Consider the following 16,965-nt stretch of genomic DNA (forward strand, 5'->3'; position numbering starts at 1 on the left):
TGAACGAGTACTTATGTCCTTTTGATTTCTTACAGGTTAAGACTGTTGTTGGCCGGAACACGCTAGCATTCTGCTATTGTGTGACGTCATCACAGTTTTGAACGGATTTTTAGAACAGATAAGTGAACTTAAAAATGCAATTTTCAGCTGAGTGTATTTTCTTAGCCCTCCCTTTTGAATGCAACTTTCAAATTACTTGACAAAAAACTACATCCTGAGAAAAGTGGATTTCTGGGGATGAAACCCCATTGACTCCCATTCATTCTGCACTCGACCGCGAGCGCCCCCGCATGGACAGAGACGCTTTACTGCAGCCAGTCCAGAACCCGGAAGTAACCAGCCAGTGCCCACCTCAATGCAGTACATGAGATCCACGGGGAGGAGTCGGATCACGATCCAAGGGGTGGAGATGGGTAGGATTAGGGTTGGGTTTAGGGGTGGGTTTAGGGATCAGGGTGTATGGCAAGCCGTTTTAACATTTAATCATTTTAACCTACAAGTCTCTATTTTCATGCTACTAGTACTTATTTTTTAGATACTAGTATCTATTCCATTAAGTACTAGTACCTATTCATTAGCTACTAGTGCTTATTCTTTAGATACTAGTGCATTTTCTTTAGATACTAGTGCTTATTCTTTAGGTACTAGTACTTATTCATTAGATACTAGTACTTATTCATTAGATACTAGTGCTTATTCATTAGATACTAGTGCTTATTCCAATAGTGTCTAGTATTTAATTATACCCAACTTGTCAAGAAAAAAAAGGACTAGTACTGATTTTTTAGTTACTAGTAACATTTTAGATCAAAGATATCTTTACCTTAATTGATACTAGTACTGTTTGAATAATCAGTATGCAAATTATATGTTGAATATTAATGAACCAACAACATATGATATGAGGATGACAGGAAACGGAAGGAGAAGAGGAGAAAGGATTAATGTAAAACATGTCTGAGGTTGTTGAACAAATTCGCAGAAAATGCAGTTATGTTGAAAGAGCACATGGACATGGAGTCTTAGGAAGCGCACATCTGAAGGCCATTGATTCGACTTTATTGAATTTAAGAAGAATTGAAGGCTCGCTGTCTCCTGAAACAATGGAGGAACTTATTAGTAGTCTATCGGATCTCAGAGCTTTCGTCAGACAGTCTGTGTCACTCGAGGAGCGCAGAGCAGACGCCTTCACAGTTCCTAGAATTCGCTCAGGTGAGGTCTGTAGCTTTCACAGATGCTGCTCGGAAACACGCTGTTACTCTGGTCTCGTTTAAAAGAGGCGTTATGTTATTTATTTATCTCGCGTCTCGTTTTCATGTCCCGCATTCCCAAATCTTTCCGAATGAATAAATATGGTGTTAATGAGAAGACTAATTAAAAAGTAGGCTAAGTCCTAAACTTCTCAGTGTCTGACCATCATCCACCTGTAGTGTTTACCGTTTACCGTGTTTACTTTGATGACTGGTGATAATAAAAATAAAATAAGTTATCAAAAAACGCTACAGCACTCGAGGGAATTAAACTATTGACTTTGGCTTTTGGTTTTATGAACTATGCTCAGTATTTCACTGCAGCATGGTAGGGTACCTTTAATACTATTTTGTGTAAATGGGTAAAAAACAAACAAACAAAAAACTTTTTAATGTGAACACGTGCAGTATCTGAATAAGAAGTCCAGAACGTCCTGCAGAAAAATAGGCCCACAACATTAAAGATCCAAGAGTATATTAAATTGTACACATGGGGTACTTTTTATCCTTGTGTGCACCAAACCCATCTGTGTTTGCTGCCAAAAAACTCTTTTATTTCATCTGACCACAGAAGCCTGTGCCGTTTGAAGATCCAGTTGTGTCTAACAACTAAGTTTGCTGGAGTTTGTTCTTGGATGAGCGAGGAGGATTTTTATTGAAACCCTCCCAAACAACATGTGGTGATGTAGGTTTGTAGTTTAAAAAAAAAAAAAAAAAAAAATGCTCTCTGACCCCAAGACTCAACTAATCTCTGCAATTCTCCATCGGTGATCCTTGAAGAGTCTTTGGCCACTCAAACTTTCATCCTCACCGTCCATTAAGAAAATATAGACACACATCCACTTCCTGGCAGAATCATTGCATCTTTAGTTGATTATAACTTCTTAATTATTGCCCTGATGGTCAAAATGGGAATTTTCAATTCTTTAGATATTTTCTTACAGCCACTTTCTATTTTGTGAAGCTCAACAATCTTTGAACACTGAATCTTTGAGCACTGATGAACTATATTCTACACTGATGAACTATATTCACTGATGAACTATAAGCACTGATGAACTACATTGGTTTTGCTCATTGTGACGGATGATTAAAGGGATTTGGCATTTGAATTTCCTCATATTTAAACTCCTGTGAAACAAGAAGTCATGACTGGACAATTTCATGTTTCTAGTCACCTTGATGTGCTAAAAAAGGTAAATATAAATGGGAATATCCTTCAGAGATATTTTACTCGTAAAATATTCTAGGGATGACAACAATTATGGCCAACGTGTTTTGGAGAAAAACATTTATTTCATAATGTGATTTACCCCCACTTTCAATTCTTTTACTTCAATGAAAGGTTAGAATTTAGCATTTTTTTAAATGAAAGATCAAACGGATAAACAATGCAGATTTATTTTTTTTACAGCCAGTTTTGATTTACCAGGGGTGCCATCAATTTTGACCATGACTGTATAGCCTAGTACAATACTGCCTTACAAAGGCAAAGTGCAGTAACTACACATTTGGTAAAAAATGAGTTAAGACTTATGGGCTTTAAGACATGTGTTCTGTCTTGTGAAAAAAAATATCTGGGTTAAATTATGTCCCGTTTCGGAGATGCATTACCACATAATCTACCCATAACATATTTGACTGGCTGATATAAAAACTTTAAAGGCCTTTTTCTCCGTTTCTTTGTTTGCGTAGTTACTGCACTTAGCCTTTGTAGGGCAGAATATATAGCCATAATAAATCTGCATTTACACAAATGATGCTTCAAACGTTTTATTTGATTCTCAGTACTCCGTGTCATTACTTTGATAATGCATTAAAGACAAGTCCCATGTCATGTTTGTCCTGAGCACCTGCTCACAGTTCTTCAGAAAAATCGTCCAGGATTGTTGGCTTCCAGCATCTTCTGCATAATTTCACTCTTTCCAGAAGCAGTGACTGTATGATTTTTGAGAACATTCACTGATGATAACTGAGGGACTTACAACCATTAGTGAAAACATATACTGATGTTCCAGGAAACACCAATGCATTAAAGGGGGGCTTAACATTTGCACAGAATGATTGGGTAGATTCTTATTTTGTCTTCTGAAAAAATAAGCATGTTCTATGTAGCCTAGCTTGCAGTGCAGATACAAGATCCTACATCCTCTTCAAAAGATTTCATCATTCGCGTGAGTAGCCTGCCCTGGTAGCGTTACGGTTGCTTGTAACGTGCCGCGCTGTTACTTTCAATTAACAAAATAAAAAATAAAAATAGGCTACTGCAAATTTCTGGTGTTATTTTTGGGATTGTTGGGATTTTTTGTGATTGTTTGGAGCATTTACAATCATTTATCAAAACTTTAGACACAGAGCCCACCTCAGATTGTTTTTAATCAATGCATAAATTCTAAAAACAGATTAACACTAACAAGTATGAAATATCGTTATGTTATCATTATGACTTTACTTGTTGGCACATGACTGCAGACAAATATCACACCAGAATCTGAACTCCTGCTGCCATTTTAAACATTTAAACCGACTTTGGCGCCTAGCTACTCATTCATTAGATACTAGTACTTATTCATTAGATACTAGTACTTATTCTTTAGATACTAGTGCTTATTCATTAGATACTAGTACTTATTCATTAGATACTAGTACTTATTCATTAGATACTAGTACTTATTCATTAGATACTAGTACTTATTCATTAGATACTAGTGCTTCTTAATAAGATACTAGTGCTTATTCATTAGATACTAGTACTTATTCATTAGATACTAGTACTTATTCATTAGATACTAGTACTTATTCATTAGATACTAGTGCTTCTTAATAAGATACTAGTGCTTATTCATTAGAGACTAGTACTTATTCATTAGATACTAGTACTTATTCATTAGATACTAATACTTATTCATTAGATACTAGTACTTATTCATTAGATACTAGTACTTATTCATTAGATACTAGTGCTTATTCATTAGTTACTAGTACATATTATTAGATACTAGTACTTATTCATTAGATACTAGTACTTATTAAATAGATACTAGTACTTATTAAATAGATACTAGTACTTATTCATTTGATACTAGTACTTATTTCAATAGTGACTAGTAACTTTTCTTTTGTTACTAGTAACTTATTTTTTTTTTTTGCCATTGACTTCTATTGGGATCTGTCATTCAGATATCAACTATTCAGTTCTGACTAGTATATATGTAAATTGTGACTAGTACATATATATTAGATACTAGTAGTTTATAATTAGATACTATTACTTGTTTTTTAGATACTAGTACCCATACTAGATACTAGTAAGTATTGATTGGATACTAGTAACTATTAAATAGATACTAGTGCTTATTCTTTAGATAGTGCTTATTCATTAGATACTAGTGCTTATTCATTAGATACTAGTGCTTATTCATTAGATACTAGTACTTATTCATTAGATACTAGTACTTATTCATTAGATACTAGTGCTTATTCTTTAGATACTAGTACTTACAGTAATTTTTCATTAGATGCTAGTAACTATTGATTAGCTACATAAAAGTCATCCGCCGCTGCATTTGTACGGTTCTTAGCACGTTTATTGCAACTTCATTTCATCTTTTTCTCATCAAACAACCAGACACAATCTGCACCAGGGATGAGTAGACAGGGAATTTCTTCTGTGTAGAGACCACTGGTGTAGACCAGCAGTTCTCAAGTGTAGGGGGGTGCATGAAATAATTTGATAAGCCACATCTAGGCTATACTGCATTTTCCGGACTAAAGTCACGTTTTTTATAGGCTAATGAAACACGCTGTGATTTATTCCAAAGTGACTTAGGCCAATATAATGCATTCAAAGAAGGCGTTTATTGCTGTATTTTGGTTAATTTTTGGTGTGCGCCAGAAAGATGTTCCAAAAAATAAAAATATACATTTAGCCTGTATGGGCTATGACTATAAATGACAGTGTAGCCTATTTGCTGACATCGCAGCCTGTCTATCAAAAAATAAAACAAATAAATAAAGCATAAAAAGTTATTCATGCTTAATTTAATTTGTCTGTTGCCTCAAATATAAAGGATGTGCCAGTTAGTCAAATAAATCAATTCCCTTGCTGTGAAGTCGCGGATTTAGCTTAGGCTATGTTGGGACTCGACTGAAGTGTGAAGCCTTCTTCATATATTAATAGTTAGCAAGCAAATGTTACATTGTAAATATTGAGAGATGCGCGAACCCAACGTCCGCACAGTTTCAGTTTCGATTCAGGTAAATTCGTTTAGGCTTGGTGTTTAAAAATAAGGCTAAATGTTGATTGTAATAAAGAGGAAATAGGCTTTTAAAGGCTATTTTTATTATAGTCTACTATATGCCTACTTATTTTTAATTTTTGTTTTCTGAATAGCCTAGCTACGATTCATTTAAGGATTTGTCATACAGTAAGGGGAAGTAAAATATGCATATACTTTGTTTGTAGTGTTTACATTGTTAATAGGTTGTATTTTATTTACCGGCCTTTTACACTATTTCTAAATAATAAAATATGATTTTTACAACTGCGCGCGCGTGTTTCTCTCTCGTGGCCCGGTGTGACTATAGGCTATATATATATATAAAGCTTTCTGTATTATTACAAAATGCATAGGATGGAGACCATTTGGCCGAAAATTTTTTTTATTAGAACTGTAAACTGGGGTAACTCAGTCACCTTATGTTGTTCTAGAGAGAGAGAGAGAGAGAGAGAGAGAGAGAGAGAGAAAAGTATGCTCGCACTTGCCCATTTAATGTCATTGAATGGTGGATTTAAAAAAAAATAAAAAATAGAGCCCATGCAAATCTGTCGCAAACAGACCAAAATGAAAAGTTACCTTTATGAACTTTGTATACAACATCTTGTGCTGCAGTCATGTGTGCGAGTGCGCAAAAAAAAAAAAAAAAAAAAAATGAATAAACAACTCTTATTTTGACACGAATCGTATATCAGACGAAGACTTATTCCGAATTTTTAATTGTGCATTATGAATGCTCTCCAAAAGTCACAATCTCTGGATTGTGGTCGTTTGGCTGATAAGTAGGTTTTTAACTATTGTTTGGATTTTATTACTGCATGTTATGTATTCAGTATGGCCATATTAAACGCATTTTCTCCCCTTAACCAATTAGCTTCTTCTCATAGCCTTAGTTTAGCCTACATTACCATATGAACTCTGATTGGATGGTTTAGAATACTCATGTTTATGTAATAATTTGCTTGAAAGAAGATATCTCTTCATATTTCCTTACTAGTTCCTTATAAGTTTGAAGATATCTGCAAATTAATAGATACTAGTAGCTATTCTTTTTTGATATCATTTATTAATTTATGACAAGTAAGTATTCCAATTTTGACTAGTATAGTCTTAAAACATACTAGTGCTTATTCTTTAGATACTAGTATGTATTCATTAGATACTAGTACCTATTAAATAGATACTAGTACTTATTCATTAGATACTAGTACTTATTCAATAGATACTAGTAACTATTTATTAGACACTAGTATCTTTTGTAATTGTTACTAGTAACAAATCTTATATTACTAGTCAAAACTGCTTATTTACTAGTCTTAAGTTATGACTAGTCAGAACAGCTGCTGTATAGTTAAATTAAAAAATGTACTAGTAAATTAAAAATTCTTACTAGTAACATTTGGAATAAATACTAGTATCTAATAAATAGGTACTAGTATCTATGGAATAAGTACTAGTATCTAATTAATAAGTACTAGTATCTAATGAATAAGTACTAGTATCTAATGAATAAGTACTAGTATCTATTGAATAAGTACTAGTAGCTAATGCATAAGTACTATTATCTAATGATTAAGTACTAGTATCTATTTAATTAGTACTAGTATCTATTTAATTGGCACTAGTACCTAATGAATAACTACTAGTATCTAATATATATGTACTAGTCACAATTGGAATACATACTAGTCAGAACTGAATAGTTGATATCTGAATGACAGATTCCAATAGAAGTCAATGGCAAAAAAAAAAAATTGTTACTAGTAACAAAATAATAGTTACTAGTCACTATTGAAATAAGTACAAGTATCTAATGAATAAGGACTAGTATCTAATGAATAAGTACTAGTATCTAATGAATAAGTACCAGTAACTAATGAATAAGCACTGGTATCTTATAAATAAGAACTAGTATCTAATGAATAAGTACTAGTATCTAATGAATAAGTACTAGTATCTAATGAATAAGTACTAGTACCTAAAGAATAAGCACTAGTATCAAAAGAAAATGCACTAGTATCTAAAGAATAAGCACTAGTAGCTAATGAATAGGTACTAGTACTTAATGGAATAGATACTAGTATCTAAAAAATAAGTACTAGTAGCATGAAAATAGAGACTTGTAGGTTAAAATGATTAAATGTTAAAACGGCTTGCCATACGAACACAGATACTCTTATCTGGTTGAAATCTTGACGGATTTACAAACGGTTTAGTATATTACAAACGTTATTAAGGTCACGGGCCCAGATCATTTGTTGCGAATCGATACTTTAAAACAGTTTGTTTCAACTTCATAACCAGATTTGGGGCATGTCCTGAAAGGTCCTAAAGAAGAATACCACACACAGGGTTTTTTTTTTATAAGTGTTTAATTAATTTTGTATAGAGTCCAAAATCCTTTTAATTTAAGGCTCAGCTTGTATGTTTTCAGATCAATATGAATAGGACATACTTCGATAAATCTGAGACTCGAGAACCCAGCAGACTGATTCATGAACGGATCGTTCAGGGTTTCTCAAAAGCATTGAACTATTGGTCTCCATTACAACCTACTTTAAATTAAGAAACCTAGCCTATTACCAGACCGGTTTTAAGACTCGATTCAATAAATTAACTGAAAAGATGACTTAAAGGGATAGCTCACCAAAAAAATTAAATGTGTAATTTACTCACGCTCATATTGGTCCAAACCTGTATGAGTTTCTTCCTTCTGTTGAACACAAAAGATATTTTGTAGAATGTTGGTAGCCAGTTGATGGCACCCATTGACTAAGTTCCATAGCATTTCTTAGGAAGGAAGGTCATTAGCTGACCAGGTCATTGGCTACCATTGATGATCTGGTGACTGAGATTTGTTTGTGTTCAACAGAATAAAGACTCAAACATGTTTAGGCCATCTTGAGAGTAAGTAATTTCAATTTTTGGGGGGTGAACTAACCCTTTAAAGAACGATTTTTTTGAGCTGCAATCAAACATCCAGCATCTTTTGTCTTACAAATGGAAATGTTTATCTCAATTAGATATCCTATTTCAATTACATTTTCTCTACATAAAAGTGCCAATTCCCATTTTAATCATTAATTAAGACTATGAAAAGGGGATTGTTTCCATGATGAAGCTTGAGCAAACATTATCTAACTGCAGTAAATGTTACGCTGGCTCCCTCTAGTGGCCAAACTTTCAAATTGTTCCAAACTGCAAAGTTCAACAATACATTATAAGCATTGTTTTAGAATATCTAAACAGCTTCATCTTTTATATCAAGCATCTTGTTATGGATATCTATGGGGCTGAACCTATGGGCTGAACGCATGCCTGGTGATATTGGCATTATATAAGATGCATTTCCGCCACCTACTGGACCACAGTGTGAAACACACAGCCCTTACAGTTTGTTTTTTTACAAGCATTTCTCAATTCACACACATTTTTTTAAACTCTTCACACACTGAGCACGACAGCAGTCTATGTGGGCTAAACTGTGGATCATGTATAATCAGCACCCACCAAAGCTCAATGGCCCTCATTTATCAAAACTGCATACACCAAATTTCCAGCGTGCACCCAAAACCACAGTGACTTTTGAGATTTATCCTGGCTGAGACAAATCCTATGCCAGCTCAGAAGGTGGTGTACGTAAGTTTTGAGTTAGTGCAGAAATGTGCAGAAAAACAATTCTTAAAACCACACAACGCACTGACAAATCATGGGGTCATTTCAATTTGAAAGTGAACTATCCCTTTAATCAGATGAAGGGGGTGAGTCACGACTGACCAATCAGAAGTGCCGTACACACGTGATCGCGGGCGCGTATGAGCGTTGGTTCCGCTGCTGCTACTTGCCGCCAGTAGTTGATGATGCAGCGCGTGCTGACGTTAAAACTTGCACCGTTCCGCGTCTTGAGGAGGAAGCCCTCGCTGAGCGTCAGACCCGCGGCCAGCATGTCCAGCTTGCTCATCACCCAGCCCCAATACAGCTGGCTGAAGGAGCTGGGCCTCCACGAGGACAACGCCGGCGTGTATAACGGCGCGTGGGGGGGTCAGGGAGAGGTAAGAGGAGCTCGCGAGTGTCACACGAGCTAAATATAGTAAAGCCGAAGCGGTCTCATTCTTTCATGCTGGAATATACTATAGACAATTTCACAAGATGTAAACAACACTGGTCCAGAAGCATTTCCTGTTTCAGTTTGTAACTGTTTTCTTTATTTCACATGTAAAGAAAACATCTTGAAGATGTTTGTTTAACTTTTTGATTCAGTTTTAAATGTTCTGTTGGTTGTATTTTATCCCAGCTTTTATGTAGTGTTAAAAAACTGAAACAGGAAGTGCTTCTGGACCAGTGTTGTTTACATCTTGTGAAATGGTCTATAACAATCACTTGAGTTTATTGTGTGATGTTTGAATGATCTGCTATGATCTGGAATAAACGCTGATGGCTGAATTATGTGTGAGTGTGACATAACGTTAGTAATCACACATCTGCTCACATTTTTACTATAGTTCTTTACATCTACTTTCCTACACAATTTACTTTATTGTTTTAAAAAATGGACAAAGTGACATGCATATCAGTATCTTCATGACTATGTGACGTCAGCGGAGAGCTCGACTAATGCCACATATATTTGCAAAACAAAGTATTACAAAAGAAAAAGTATTCAATCATATATATAAATGGATTAACATTGATAATGTTAAAACATTATAACACATTGAAAACATTATAACCCCCCCCCCCCCCCCACACACACACACACACATAAACCTATTATTTAAAATAACACTTTACTTACGCTTTCATTGTTTTTGCTGCAATGTCATCATATCTGAGACTTACTATTAATTGTTTATATATATATATATATATATATATATATATATATATACATATACATACGCCTATACTGCCGCTAATCCAGGGTATTAACAAGTCATCAAAAGATGAAATCTGTAGGGCACTATTAATTTTGTACCTACAATATTCTATTAGAGTAAACTTTATAGTTGCCTACACAATGCGACTAGGCTCAATCTCAACCCTCTACGTGCACCTTGGCAATAGAATTCCTAGTTTTTAGTTTTCTGGCCAGACTTATGATATGATATGATATATATATAAACTGAATAATACTTAATGACACTTGATAATAATAAAAAAAGAGTAACTGGAGATGTTTTATTTATTTGTATTATACATCCGTGCCTCAATGTTACAAAAATTGGTGGGGGACAATATTGATCCTTAAAGTGGTTGGACACGACTTCACTAGCTCTAAACAAATCAATCTAACCATGTGACCAGCAGTGGTGGTGGCTTTCTTAATCTGTTTTAAATAATTCAGCAATGGTTCTTGCAAACATATTTTTTTTTTTTTACCAAAATTTTGATGCTTAAGAAGTAAGCTTTCGGAGAGAAATTAATCTAATAATCTCTACTCTCTCTTTCTCTATCTCTCTCTTCATCTCTAAATGCCCACAAAATCACACAAAGCATCCCAGAAAAAAAGCAAAGTTATAGATGTATATACAGATATGGAAGTTGTTAGTTATTTGTATTTTTTGTTGCTGTGCATTTTACTACCTGTGGTCCTTTTTAAGTGTATTAGAAAAACTGATGGCTGTCTGACTCAAAGCATTATTTTGGCTATAGCCATTTTTTGTTGCAGTTTTTAGTTTTACTTGGTCTAAAGCTAAATTTAAAGACTCAGATGTTCTGTCTTTTATTTATTTTATATTTTACAGGAAAGTTGTCAAGCCCTATGCTTCTCCTAATAACCAAGCACAAGTTCCCAAGATAATATGCTGGACATGTTGCTTGCAAATAAATACACAGGTGTAAATTCATGATACATTGTCTTCTCTTAATTGTATTACTTAATGTACATTGTTGTTAAATATAGTTTAATTATAATGCTACATGATAAATAGAAGGCTTCTATTATTCTATACTATCGGGTGATACAGCTTCCAGTAATCGGTGATCGGCCCCAAAAATCCTGATCGGAGCACCCCTAGTGTCTCAGAACAATCTGTCCTCAGAACAACATGTCTTCAGATTCAGGGGCAATGTGACGTACTTTTGCACCCAAGTGAGCTGTACACAGGTATACACACTATTGACGGACACTGCTGTATAGAAAGCCTAAGTCCCGCCCCTCCGCTTCCGGCTCATGGGACCTTATTTCGGAAAAAATATGGTAGTCAATGGCGAGAGACGATCTTTTTATTCCGTCTGAACTGTGCCCTGAATTACACATGATGTTTGTCAATTTAAAAGATAATACTGAAAGTCAAAAACGTGGCAGTTTGTCATGAAACAGAAGAGTAACATTTAGTTTTATGTGAAAATCGCTCAATGAACTACATCTCCCGGGAAGCGAAACAACAAGATGGATCTGCTGCTCGTGTGTGTGCGCAATCTGGTACAAAACACTCAGGCATGACGGCGTAACGTTACGATTATAACGTAAGACTATAGAAACAATGACAGACGTTAGCTTCAGTAAAGTTAGCTTCATTCATTCGTCTTTGTAATTACGTATTTTCACAGTCTTTCTTTACTTTAAAATGTATCTTTTAAATTGACAAACATATGTGTAACTCCGAGCACAATTCAAACTAGATCAAAATATTTGTTGTCTCTCGCCATTGACTACCATACAATATTTTTCCGAAATAAGGTCCCATGGTGGTCGACCGGAAGGGGAGGGACTTAGGCTCTCTATTAGCATAGACCCGGCTTGAGTGAGCTGCCCACGACAGTTGACGGACACTGCTGTATTAACATAGACCCGGCCCTGAGTGAGCTGTACACAGGCCCCACCCACGACTGTTGACGGACACTGGTATAGACCCGGCCTGGGGTGCGTTTCCCAAAAGCATTGTTAGCCAACTGTGGTCGCAAGTTCCGTCGTTACCAATAGAGTTCAATGAAAATTGCGACCAAAGTTGGCTAACGATGCTTTCGGGAAACGCACCCCCGAGTGAGCTGTACACAGGCCCCGCCCATGACTGTTGCCGGACACTGCTGTATTAGCATAGACCCGCCATGAGTGAGCTGTACACAGGCCCCGCCCATGACTGTTGATGGACACTGCTGTATTAGCATAGACCCGCCCCGAGTGAGCTGTACACAGGCCCCGCCCACGATTGTTGACGGACACTGCTGTATTAGCATAGACCCGTCCTGAGTGAGCTGTATTTAGGCTCCGCCCACGACTGTTGACAAGCCGAGCAAGCTGTGCACACAGATTGTGTAACCTGTAAATTTTCATCTCCCACAAGAGATTAGAAAGACATGTAAAGGTTAAAGAAGTTCAACTTTTAAAAAAGTCTCGAGAGTCGAGACTACTATTGGAGGATAATAAAACATAAAATTGCTTTTTATTCATAGTTATCCTTTGTTTGTCAGTTGTTGCATTTTACTGTGAGAAGTGTTATTTTCATGTTCTTTGTATAGGAGGCTGTTTAATGAATTATGTTTAATGAGTTATGTTTCATACAGGTGATCACTTCATACTGTCCAGCCAACAATGAGCCCATTGCCAGAGTGCGTCAGGTAATGTAAACTGCTTTTTTTTTTTTTTTTAATAAGACAATGCATTACTAAATAAACTCGTATTAAGAGGCATGATTCGTTCTCAGAATGAATGTTGTCTTTATGCAGGCAACCGTAGCAGAATATGAGGAAACGGTCCAGAAAGCACAAGACGCGTGGAAAGTGTGGGCAGACGTAAGCTTTCGTATTATCAAGTATTGAGTAGGGCTGGGTAATACAAGCTATGTGATGATGTGGTGAACATCATAATCCACACAACTGACATATGCCAATAATTTCATTACAGGATTTCCATATACAATTTGTAACTTACCTAAACCAGTATCTATAAACATTTAACTTGTGTTGGAGAAATGGTAGAGCAAAGCCTCTTCTAAGGGTCACACTCCTTGTGTAACTCTTTTCTTTTTCTTTTCTTTTTTTTAAACTTTACTCTACTATATTCCTTTACTGAAGAAATCTCCACCGCCTCTAAGACCAAAGCGATGCTCGGTTTGTGAACGAACTGATTCTTTCCAATGAACCAGCTAAATTTGTTCTCAAAACGCAATGGTCTCCACGATCAGCTTAGCTCAGTGTTTGGTTTATGTATGCATGAGATGTAATTCTTGATAAAAGTAGTCCACAGATATACATCTGGGGCCTGATGTATAAACGTTGCGTATGCACAAAATGGGCATAGAAATATACGTACGCATTTTTCCACGTGCATATCGGGATTTATAAAAAATAAACTTGGCGTAGTAAATAAGTGCGCACCATAAGGATGCTCTTGACCGTGCGTGACACCGATGGTTAGCTGGAGTCAAATGTCTTTTTGCTTACTATTAGACAGAGAATCTAAAGAAAATTATACATCTACAGTCAGAAAGATTATACAAATATAATTTCACAAACCTATCATCACTTGAAGCAAACATCCATCCCTTCTTAAATGACCGCGCCAGCACTCGCGTTGGGCCGTTTGGTGAAACTGATGCACATATAGCCTATAATCTAACGGCAGATGGAGTAAAACAGTAAAACTTCATTATGAGTCCAAATCATAAATACAGTCCATATTCACAATAACAGTTTAAATAAATAAGAGAATGGTTTAAACTATGTTTTACTTCTGATATAAACATTTCATTAATGGAGTGAAACACTTAAACTACATGAAATCATTACTGAGAAATTACAAAAAAAATTATAATTTCAATAAATAGAAATAGACCTATTTGTTGTGGATGCATTGCTTTTGAACACTTTTCTTCTGGCATCCTGTGTTTTAATGTTTTAACTAGAGATAATTGCTAATCATGATAATAGCAGATTGTCTGAGAAAATTGTACCGTGCAAATAATGCACAACCATGTCTATCTGTTTCCATTAAAATATAAATCAATTAAAAATAATATTTGGCCAGTGGAAAGGATTGAGAAACTTTCTCTGAAATGTATTTAACACTATTTGATTTATTCATTCAAAAACAAGGCAAGGATATAGGCTACTAAAAAAAAATGTTTGTAATAATGTGACGGCACATCCGCATTTCATATTTTCCTAATGTCTTGTACCGTTAAACTTGGTTTCACGTGGATGAATAATCATATGCAAATGAGATGCAGATGAGGATATGCATATTTAAGCTAGGCGTTGTAATCTCCATATATGGTTATTTAGGGGAGGAGACGCACGTGCGCACAATCTCCCGCTGACTGGGATTTATAAAGTGAGTTCTACGCAGGTTCTGGCGTACGAATGGTTTTATAAATCTGAAAACTTTTATGCGTACGCAAATTCTGCCTTATGTGCGTACGCACACTTTAAGGATGAAATCTACGCAAAGTTTTATACATGAGGCCCCAGGTCTGAACCCTTTTCCACACGTGTCATTCAGGTTCCTGCTCCGAAGAGAGGTGAAATCGTTCGACAGATTGGAGATGCTCTCAGAAGGAAGATCACTGCTCTCGGCAGCTTGGTGAGATGTCATGTCGATGCCGGTACAGATGCCGTAGATGAGTGGCTGAGCTCTGACATGAGCTGTGTGCAGGTGTCTCTGGAGATGGGCAAGATCTACGTGGAGGGTGTGGGCGAGGTGCAGGAGTACGTGGATGTGTGTGACTATGCGGTAGGACTGTCCCGTATGATCGGCGGACCCATTTTGCCCTCCGAAAGTGAGTTTGTTTCATATTAAGCTTTCCTGTAGCTCAAATGCAACACCAATGTTAGGGGTTCAATTTCCTGGGAAAGCAACAATTAATAAGAATGTAAACGTGTACCTTGAAATGCAATGTAAGTTTACCAAATGCATGTACATTATACATGCATGTAAACTGGGCTGTGGTTGTATTTAAATAAATTGAGACACTGAGTGTTTTTTGGCTGTTTTGAGGGCCGGGCCACGCACTGATTGAGCAGTGGAATCCAGTTGGCTTGGTAGGAATCATCACTGCCTTCAACTTTCCTGTGGCCGTGTATGGCTGGAACAACGCCATCGCTCTCATCTGTGGAAATGTCTGTCTCTGGTTAGACTCGCTTTTCTCCTCGGGTGTCAACTGGATGCCGACTAATAGCATTTAATATGCAGTTAATGACTTATAATTCTTTTCACAGGAAAGGAGCTCCGACGACACCCCTTACAAGTGTTGCCGTTACCAAGTACGTCATTTACATGTATCTGCCACCCCCCTCACCCCCCTTCTTATTTCACATTTATTACAGAGCGAAACGGCTTTTAAAACAAGAAAAAAGGCACGGTTCCTACGCACGGTTCCGTGCGTAATCTGAAAATAGTCCTCGTCGGCTTTGTTTCGCGCGATTCGACATGTTGAATCGGCGTCGGGCCGTTGGGGAAAGAGAGAACTCTGATTGGCTGTTCAGCTTAGTGAGAGTCAGTACACGAGAATAAACGCAGAACAGCAAGCAAAGAAGTCAAAACAGTAAAGATAGAAGGCTGTTCTTATGTTACGTCTTCTTACCTGAGTGTTCCTTGGCGAATATTTCAATATTAAAGGGCATATTGCAGGTTAGAGGACCCATCGAGTCAATGCATAGAAAAACAATGTAGGAACTAGATTTTCTTTAAAATATACGTATAAACACGCTACAGAAGCTTCTGAAGTCGTTTTTGTGAGAATTTTACTTCCGTGTCTGAAAATGGGCGTGGCGGGCGTGACTCAATGAGCGGGAGAGCCGTCGATTCACACAACAGGAAAACAATGGATCGCATGACATTTCGGACCCTGAGGAAATACTCGTATGATGGATCAAGCCATAAAGTTATGAGCCTGCTATGCTAAAGAGATCAGGGACAGGCCAGGATAATGTCAGACAGAACGGTCAGAGAAAAATTGAGCTGTGATGTGAGAAGAACCAGTGGAGAACAGGACAGGTGCCTTTTAGGTGAGAGACGTGCTTATAGTATACACGTTCGCTAACGATATACACTGTGCTCACAATATTGTACAAATTATTATGATCCTATAACAGGCCAGCAGACATTAGTATGTTTAGGGTAGATTTATATACTGTATAAAAACTTTACTTGAGTATATTTCTATACTAAAAGCATAGGCTATACTCAGGTAAATTTTTAATACATATTTTTCACCTAGGTTATAACAAACAGAACATTAAAGATTTGAGTATTTAAACAACCAATTTTGTTTTTCAATTACAAGTTTTATTTAGGGCATGACTAAGTTACCTATATAACACTATTTGATGCCATTGGTTGTAGCTATACGACGATCAATATTCTTGCTTCGGCATACCATGTTGAACTCCATCATATCGCCGGGATGCTAATCATTTGATCTGAAGTGAACGCTACACATGACCGCGTTTTCCGAGCAGATGCAGAAGAGAAATCCCGTCTCTTCACCTGCTCAAAC

At 36.4% G+C, this 16,965-nt stretch overlaps 1 protein-coding gene across 1 annotated transcript in view; it reads left to right on the top strand.

The window, feature by feature from the left end:
• The first annotated feature begins 9,354 nt into the window (after window positions 1-9,354).
• The window catches only part of aldh7a1 (aldehyde dehydrogenase 7 family, member A1), a 45,994-nt gene continuing 38,383 nt past the window's right edge, over window positions 9,355-16,965 (top strand). Inside the window, exons 1-7 of the mRNA XM_039672480.2 lie at window positions 9,355-9,579; window positions 13,034-13,087; window positions 13,196-13,261; window positions 14,970-15,050; window positions 15,123-15,246; window positions 15,465-15,597; window positions 15,686-15,730. Coding sequence (XP_039528414.1) covers window positions 9,385-9,579; window positions 13,034-13,087; window positions 13,196-13,261; window positions 14,970-15,050; window positions 15,123-15,246; window positions 15,465-15,597; window positions 15,686-15,730 — 698 coding nt within the window. The 5' untranslated portion in view covers window positions 9,355-9,384. The remainder of the gene's footprint in view (window positions 9,580-13,033; window positions 13,088-13,195; window positions 13,262-14,969; window positions 15,051-15,122; window positions 15,247-15,464; window positions 15,598-15,685; window positions 15,731-16,965) is intronic.

The sequence above is a fragment of the Pimephales promelas genome, chromosome 23 (assembly GCF_988280905.1).
Source record: "Pimephales promelas chromosome 23, fPimPro1.hap1.1, whole genome shotgun sequence".
Classification (NCBI taxonomy): domain Eukaryota; kingdom Metazoa; phylum Chordata; class Actinopteri; order Cypriniformes; family Leuciscidae; genus Pimephales; species Pimephales promelas.